The following is a 9406-nucleotide window of genomic DNA, read 5'->3' on the forward strand; positions in this document are numbered from 1 at the left end:
TTTAGAGCATTTGTTGCTGACAGCGTGGATGAGTCTATATTGACACCTTTTAGCCACTTGTTCTGTAATGGTGTGCAACAGGTATGAAGGCACTTGTTCTATGATGGTGTGCAGCAGATATGATGGAGGCAAGAAAACCTACAACTAGAAAATCTTGCATTTACAAGTAGAAGAGGTTCCCTAGGTGGTGCCTAACTGACATCAGAGGGCCCAGTATGGTGTCTACCCCTCTGGTTTTGAAATGTTTGTATGCTACTCTATGATGGCTTATCTTGTGTATCTATCAGTATGCCAGTGTGTCTGCCTCTGGATCCTCCTCTTTTGCCTTTTTTTGTGATCAAAACAGTTTATGAAAGGAGTATTGCCCTTGAGACCTCATTGAAAGCAAATTTCTCCTCCTTGGGATCTCAACTTTGTTTCTGAAAAATTGACCTCATCTTCTCTTGAACCTGTCATTCAGGCTGATTTAAAGCCCATCACTTGGAAAACTGTTTAGCTTATTGCTCTGACATCTGCAAGGTGAGTCTCTGAGCTGCAAGCTCTCTTGGTGGGCCAACCTTATCCAATTTTCCGCAAGGATAGAGTTGTTTTACACACTAATCTTTCTTTCATGCCAGAAGTTTTTGAATTTCCAGTGAATCAAGAAATCAGTCTCTCTCTCTCTCTTCTTTTTCTCCAAAAGCTAACAACAAGGGAGAGAAGGTTCTACCTTGCTTTTATGGACAGACAGCTCAGATACTGCGCAGACAGAACTAAACCCTTGTGGAAAGCTTAACAGCTGTTTATTTCCTATTTTGGAGCTAAGTAGGGTCAGCCTGTCTCTAGGCAAAAGATTGCTCATTGGTTGTCCGCTGCTATACATATATGTATTTTTTTAATCCCACCATGGTAAATTTATTCCAGGCAAGGTTAAGCACTTTCCACCAGAGCCTTATCCTGTTTGTTGGCATATTGGAAAGGAGTCAACTCAAGAAGTAGCATCCTGATCCTCTGTTCATACCTTTCCAAAGCACTGGAGACTGGATTCTTTTTCAAGTTTCAGAGCAGGCTTTGTGCAGACCATTCTGCAGGATCCTTGTCCTTTCTGCTCCCAGGTAGGGTAAGTTTGGGAATTTACCCATATGCCACTGAGGCATTATGAATGATGAACATAGTGCAGTTGCATAAGTACAGTTGTACAAGTCCTACTTACCTGTAACAGTAGATGGTTCCATTTTATATTGCCTCAGTGGCAGCATCCATCAAACGTCCCCTTATTTTGTACTTAGTTTGATGGTGTCCATCCTTGTGTTGTTTCGCTTTGGTTAATTATGTTGGTGTTTTGCGACTGCAAATTGGTTGGTTCAGGCAATTTTTGTTTTTGGTCCTTTTTGGCATTAAAAGCCTGAATAACTGACTTTGTGATAGGGATTAGGCTGCCCTTGATGGGTGGGACTTATCCATTCCTGTATTACAGAAAGTTAGAGGAGGGGATTCTGAGCTCTGAGAAACTGCCATTTTGGGTGTGTGCAAACACAGAACCCATACATCAGTGAGGCAATGTGAAATTCAAACATCTAGTGTTACAGGTAAGTAAGACTGACACCGCTGCTCTACTTTCTGGTGCCATTTGACTTGCTGACATGCATTAAATCCATCAGTATTGGGTCAGAGGATGCCTTGTATGCCAGACACAGTTAACTTCTTAGCAGTCTGCAGGTTACTGAGTATTGTGACATGTAGGACTTGCTGTTTAGGTCTTGTATCCTTTACTAAGGTATTTTGCTGGGTGTTCCAGTTGTTGCATGTGTCTGGACAGGTACATGTCAAAGGGGGCTTCATACACTGTGATTAGCCTAATGACTGAGTAAAGGCGGACAATGACATCTCTAGATCTGTACACAGTCCCTTTGTTTATAAGCTGTGCAATACAGAACTACTTTTTTTTACATCCGTGGACAGATTTGTTGGTCAAAATCCCGAGCAACTGGGTCAACACTTACGGGCATGTTGTCAGTGTAGTAGTTCCCTTGGGTAGATGACTTCCCAAAGAAGATAATGCATTTTTGACATTTAGTTTCAGTCCATGATTTTGGCACTGATTATTTATTTGGGACAAACCTTTCTGCAGGATGGCTAAGTCACTTGAGGATGCAGTGACTATTCCTAGCTTGCAGTCATTTGCAAATTTAGCCAGCCAGAGCTCTTTGGTATTGCTTTTACTTCAGAAAAATAGATGCCCTAAAGAAGTCTTAGCATTGAACTCTGGGGGACTCCACTGGTGAATGGTATCATTGTGGAGGTAACTTCCCTTCTTTTGATATCCTGCATAGTATCTGTAAGCTTGTTGGCAATCCATCGGGTGACCTAGAGGTTTATTCATGGTTTATTTAGCTTCTCTACTATGCCTGAGTGGGGGATTGAATCAAAAGCTTTCTCATCTTTAGCCTTTGGTGAAAAAAAAAAAACACCTCAACCTTTGAACCTACACTTCATGATTGTCATGCCCTCTTTTCTACTGTTTACACCAGCTAGTTCAGCTAACAAGAAGTTTTTATCCTCAAATATTGTGTTTATGGTCGCCATCCCTTCAGCCTGGTAGACTTCTAGCTGTTACACATAAGGAGACTTGCAACATCTTTCATCTAGAACATCTTTCTCCAGAATCTTCACTTATCTCCTAATTGTGTTTTTTTTTTTTGAGAGGATTAGTTCATTGGTGACAAAATGTGTAGGTGGTATTTTCCAGCCATCTGAATGGCTGCAGCAACTCCTTCAGTTTGCAGGTACATTCAGGGAAATAGTCAAGGAGTCGATTTTCGAGTTGTTATTCACTCAGTTCGTCCATTCATGTCTTTATTTTCTGCGGGGGGGGGGGGGGGGGCAGTAGAGATTATTTCCCATATTCACATACTAATTATTAATTCTCTCTGTAGTTTTTGCGTGCTGGGGACAATGGGCTGGCTGTTTCCTTTGCAGTTAGAAAGCATGGCTTTGCAGTCACCAGACAGATCTTTCTAAATGAGTATACATTCAACAGTCATCTGTCAGTGGAAGATTTATAGGCTGTTAGACAATCCGCTGAAGAGGACTTTAGTGCATATTTCAGGAACATATTTGCAACATGTGCTTCGACTTCCTGTGTTTTGGTGCATGGTATTATGAAGTGCTGCAGTCTGAACCTCCTCTTGAGAGAGAAAAATGATTTAAGACTTCTGTACAGGGTATTGTGCTGTGCAGTCATTATCCTGCTTTTGTGGTCTTTTCTTACCTTACACCTTTGAGATTCTACACAAATTTCCCAAGTATGGACACCTTTTTAATGAAAGATATACAAGTACTCACCATGACACTTGCTTTGTAGACAGGCCGTCTGCCTTGTGTTGTTCCTAATCCTTGTCTTCTAAGGATGAGATGCTTTATGACTAAATTGCAGCAACAGGGCATCCTGTACAATAAGCTTCAGTTTTATTACTGTATAATTTTGTGTTCTATTCTTGCAAACCCCATATTCAGATAAAAGTTGATTTTGGCATCTTTGGGATATGTGTTTTTCTTAACTTTGGCACAAGAATCCTGTTTTTGCCAGAGGGTACAAGCAGACACCAACTGGGGAAGTTCAACTTTAAAAAATGTATACGAAGGTACCATGGGAATATGTCCAGTTGTTACACCCACTTGCATATGTCTTCTCAAAGTTGTTTTCTTTTGTAATGCTTGCCTCCATGTCTGTTTATGTTCTTTTCAAGTGAACATTTGAATAGATGCAATAAGGCTGTTGATTCTTCTTAAGTATGTGTAACATTTCTTTTATTTTCTTATCCTACCCCCCAGCCTGGAGATTCATCTCACATTGCAAATGAGGATGAACGATTTTTGCATAATCTGATTATGGAAGAGTATGACAAGGAGAGTTTTACTACAGTTATTGTAACGGTTGTGCAGCCTGAACATATCCAATACCTGAAAAATTATTTCCAACTGTGGACTAGGCAGCTGGCGTAAGTGTGTAATTCTGGACACATCTTGTATATTGCCTTTGTGTAATCTCTTCACTGAAGTTTCTGAGTCAACAATTTGCACCGGATAGCACTGCCATTGAAGAGTATTCAAAAATTTATGTTAAGATTTCCCAGAACTGTTGCTAATGATTATTCCCTAACCATGCCAGGCAAGATCTACTCCTCTCAGTTGTTTACTGTGGATGGATATGGCCTGTAGGTTCATGGTTTTCAGGAACTTCTGTAATGTGCACAGCCAGTAATTGCACTGCTATTTGAAATATGACAATGTTCTTCTTTTGATGGCTGCTGCTGTCCTTACTGCTGGGACTTCACCACTAGGTGTCCATGAATGTTTAGCCTGATTTCCAGAGCTCAAGATCTTTCTCTCATGGTATAGAATATGCCCACCTACTGGTATGGTCATATTTTCTGTATAAAGTGGTCAGCTGCCTCTTTAGTCTCTGTACTTTCTTGCCACAATTTATGCAGATGCCTTGTCTTGTTCTGTATCTTGAATAGATAGTGCCCCTCCCCCAGGTGGTGTATGTCCACATAACCTTGTGATCAGCCATTTTCAGAGCTTAGGAGAATAGTAAGTACCTCATTGGGAAACCTTTTCTTTTTCTTTAGCTTATTTTTTTACTTATTTTTATTGTTCGCTTTTGTAGATAGCCTTTTGTCTGGACACAGAAGAGGCAGATATACATGTGTGTTAAACAGATCCACATAAAGATCATGACAGCCTGTTTTCAGCTTGAGCTCAAGCCAACAACATTCAGAACTGTGATGTTAGTCACAGATTCACTGCTAAAATCCTTAGGAGTGGATTGTACGCCCAGTTTGGCTATCTTGAAAAGAAGAGGCTCGAGGCCTTAGCATGTTCCAGTATGACTTCTGCCATGATGTCTTCATCCAACCTCCAGCGGCAATAGTAGTAGAATGGAGAAGGTGAGTAGGGATGTGGCAGATGTCACTGTGGTGTCCATCTCCCCTGGTTGGACCAAAGGTGCCGGTTTCAAAGAGGCACTTTTACGTCCGCCAAATGGAATGCTTGCTTTTTGTCATGTTGCTGGAAATGCGCCTTTGGAGGCTGTTGTGCTCACGGAACCTGGCATGCTATCTGGACCAGTGCTGAGGTGAGCTGATCTTGGACATCCAATCCAGAAAACTCAGTTGTTTCAGACTGGAGAAGCGAGATCTCCAGGAATCCCAAAGCAGATAGCCCATTTGGAGAAGGTCCAGAAAATGAAGCATATGTGAAGGTCTCCTGCCACCAGACTGTCCTTCAGTTTGCAAGGTCCCCTCTGCATGTTCCTGTGATGTTCTGACTGAAGTCACTGTTGCCATATTCTTAACATATGGATTTTCATCCACAAGCTTCCAGTACTGGTACCAAAGCTTTGCCTTCCCAGTGGAGTATGTCTGAGTACATCTGATGTGTGACCTCAACTCGAATGTATTGGGGTATATAGGCTCATGTGCGCACAGGTACCCAGGCTGTCTTGCTCCCAACCTGATTGCAGGTTGAGCCTCCATAAGATTGATCCTCATTGGGTCATTGGTCAGATGAGTGCCCCATTGGGGTACCTTCCTTTTTTTTTTTTTTTTTTTTAATTTGTGTAGATCACTTTTTTTTTTGTCAGTTAGGAGGGATAAGTGCAAGTGCGGTAGGCAGATCCCATACAAAGACTTGCACAGTAAGTGCCTTTTTTGTTTAAACCTGAAACATGACTACAAAACCTGCTCAATCTGCCAGTCACTTTTTCCGAAAACCCTTAGGTCGCGACTTTCCTCCCTTAACACATTCCTCGAAATTCAGTATCTAAAATGCCTGGCTTGCACAAGAGCATCTGATGTCACCCTTCCACCAAAGAAGAAACTCGAGACCCCACAATGACGCACAACTTTGTATCTTTGAGTCAGACACATCCACTGAGGTTGCAGAACCCATGGTCCATCAGATAGCTTCTCATTTGCCTGCTAGTAAGATCCTTATTTTCCCCTTTTTGAGTCCGCAGCTTCGTACACTTTACAGTTCTGCACCTGGAAGACTATCTTTCAGATGTCTCTTAACTCTGCCCACAGTGTGTCTGAACGTCAGGCTTCTTCTTTCGGCTGCTCCTATTAGGGGTCACCACAACAGATCAACTGTTTCCATTTCTTCCTGTCCTCTGCATCTTGCTCTGTCACACCAACCACCTGCATGTCCTCTCTCACCACATCCATAAACCTTATCTTAGGCCTTCCTCTTTTCCTTTTACCTGGCAGCTTCATCCTTAGCATCTTTTTCCCAATATACTTCGCATCCCTTCTCAGCACATGTCCAAACCAACGTAATCTTGCCTCTCTGGCTTTGTCTCCAAACCTTCCAACCTGGGCTGACCCTCTAATATACTTATTCCTAATCCTGTCCATTCTCGACACACCCAGTGTAAATCTTAACATCTTCAACTCTGCCACATCAAGCTCTGACTCCTGCCTTTTTGTCAATGCCACTGTCTCCAACCCATATAACATAGCTGGTCTCATTACACTCTTGTAGACCTTCCCTTTCACTCTTACAGGTACTCGCCTGTCGCAAATCACTCCTGACACTCTTCTCCACCCGCTGCATCCTGCCTGTACTCTCTTATTCACCTCTCTTCCACACTCACCATTACTCTGAACTGTTGATCCCAAGTATTTAAATTCATCCACCTTCCCCACCTCTACTCCCTGCATCCTCACCATTCCTCTATCCTCCCTCTCATTCACACACATATATTCTGTCTTAGTCCTGCAGACCTTCATTCCTCTTATCTCCAACTCTCCAGGGCCTCCTCCACCTGTTCCCTACTCTCACCACAGATCACAATGTCATCTGCAAACATCATAGTCCACGGGGACTCCTGTCTGATCTCGTCTGTTAACCTGTCCATCACCATTGCAAATAAGAAAGGGCTCAGAGCTGATCCTTGATGTAATCCCACCTCCAAATTAAACGCATCTGTCACTCCCACCGCAGACCTCACTGCTGTCACACTACCCTCGTACATATCCTGTACCACTCTTACATACTTCTCTGACACTCCCGACGTCCTCATACAATACCACAACTCCTCTCTAGGCACACTGTCATATGCATTCTCTAAATCCACAAAGACATAATGCAACTCCTTCTGACCTTCTCTGTACTTCTCCATTAACACTCTCAGAGCAAACAAAGCATCTGTAGTGCTTTTTCCTGGCATGACAACATACTGCTGATCACTAATCATCACCTTGCTTCTTAACCTAGCTTCCACTACTCTTTCCCATAACTTCATGCTGTGACTGATCAGTTTAATCCTTCTGTAGTTACTACAGCTCTGCACATCACCCTTATTCTTAAAAATCGGTACCAAAACACTTTTTCTCCATTCCTCAGGCATCCTCTCACTTTCCAAGATTTCATTAAACAATCTAGTTAAAAACACCACTTATGTCTGAACTTCAGGCTGTTATGGTTATTCCACTCTCTCTCATTTTCCACAGGGACAGGGTGACTCGCAGGGCCAATCCGTCATTCACGGATAAAGGTAGTGAATGAGATGTCCCTTAACCAGCCTATCCACCTATCTTTTTTCAAAATCCCCAGAATAAGGGATAAAGAATTATCTGCTCTTTAAATGTTCACAGGCAGCTAAGAAAAAATGACCAACTTTTTTTTTTTTTCAATCATGGATTCTAAACTGGGCCAACCAGTTTCTAAATAAACTATTGCATCTTTGGATATCAAAGGCTATCTGTTTCTGTTGCACTCAATATGGGAAAATATTGCCTTCCTGCCCAAAAGCACATTCCACTCCACCAGTGGCCTTTTCTGGGTCATTCCGCAAGGATATAGGTGCCAGTTGTATCTTGGAAGTGGCCCCTTGCTTTTCTGTGCACAGGTTCACCAAGCATTGCATTATTGATGCCTTTTTGACATCCAGGGCTGCCTTTGCTAGGTCTGGTCTCCTGGGCAACTCATCCTCCCTTTAGTCAGCTTCCCTCTTCTCTACCTCAGTCAGCCCTGACCATCATCCATATGTTAAGAATACTGCAACAGTGATTTTAGTCGGGATATAGTACAGTTGTGTAAGAACTTACCATAACAGTGGATGCCCTACTGATCACTGTTACAGTATTTCTTCCCTGCCTCCTCCTGCTCCAGTATTTCTCTTTCCATCTGTTGTAAACTATCCCTTATGGACTACTTTTAGGGGAATTTACGTACCTCTTGGGCTATACCCCTCCTAGCTGACCAATTTCATTTCTCAGTAGTCATCAGGCTGCTTGCTTGCAGATGGTCTGAGGTACTCGTGTACATCTGCCTAAAAACCCCAATGCATGCGAACTGAGGTTACACACTGAACGTACGTGCTTGAGAAGGTCAAGTTTTAGTACCTCGGCCAGACATCCTTGGATGTAAACCCATATGATAAGAATACCACAACAGTGATCATTAGGATATCTACTGTTATGGTAAGTTCTTAAAAAGTGTACTTTTCCAAGGTTCTGTGTGGTCCAAAGTATCATGAAGGCCTTGCCGACTCTTTAGGCAGATGCTGAACCTTTATTGTTTGAAGTTCCTTGCTCCGAAAAGAAAAGGGATCAATCACTTGTTAAGATAGAGAATTCCCTGCTAGGTGAGGTGGAAGAGTTTGATTATTCTGCTCAAATATCTTCATATGTTCTTTTATTCAATGTTGCAGTGTTCTTTACATATGGGTTGTATTCCACCCAACTACCTAACATCCAGCCAGTATACAAAAGCTTCAAGCTACTGCCAGTATGTGGGATGATGCATGGTCTGCTTTGACAGCATCAGCCATAAAAGGGCTTCTGCACTTAGCATCCTCAGAAATTTTCTGCCGCCATTCAGAAGGTTGTTTCCTATGTTTAGTCTGCAGTTGGATTTCATTGGTGTGTCGCTACCAGCTTCAGATAAATGCCTTGGAGATTTTATTTTTTGTTACTGTCATCCAGTAAGGGCAAGTGTAGGTGTGGAAGGCATATTCCTCATAAAGATAGCCACAGGCTCTTTCTTTTCTGTGTAGGGCCTAGTCACGACTACTTATCCTGTTCTGTCTGTCAGGCCTTTGTGCCTAAAACCTTGTGTAGTTGTCTTTCATCTCTGAATCTGCATCTGGACAATCAGAGGCTCAGACATCTGGCTAAAGATGTTGTAGAGGGTGCCAGGGGTCCTTCAGCTGAGCCAAGTTTGAAGAGGAAAGTGGGTAAGCTGAAACCTGAATCCTGTTCTGCTGCGCCTTCTACCTCAGATGTACCCCTTGAGGTCAGTAAAAACCCGGTGGTACGGTCAGAGGTCAGATCTGCTTCTTCAGCAGGTACGCCTTTGTAAGCTGCCAGGGGAACAGATCCCAGCACGTCCGAGGCTTTGGGCCCTGGCTCGTTGTGTT

At 42.7% G+C, this 9406-nt stretch overlaps 1 protein-coding gene across 1 annotated transcript in view; it reads left to right on the forward strand.

The window, feature by feature from the left end:
- Positions 1-9406, forward strand: part of SMCHD1 (structural maintenance of chromosomes flexible hinge domain containing 1) — a 3546415-nt gene that overhangs the window by 566641 nt on the left and 2970368 nt on the right. The window contains exon 8 of the mRNA XM_044065561.1: positions 3814-3980. Coding sequence (XP_043921496.1) covers positions 3814-3980 — 167 coding nt within the window. The remainder of the gene's footprint in view (positions 1-3813; positions 3981-9406) is intronic.

The sequence above is a fragment of the Protopterus annectens genome, chromosome 3.part0 (genome assembly GCF_019279795.1).
Source record: "Protopterus annectens isolate FY-2018-M chromosome 3.part0, PAN1.0, whole genome shotgun sequence".
Lineage (NCBI taxonomy): Eukaryota > Metazoa > Chordata > Ceratodontiformes > Protopteridae > Protopterus > Protopterus annectens.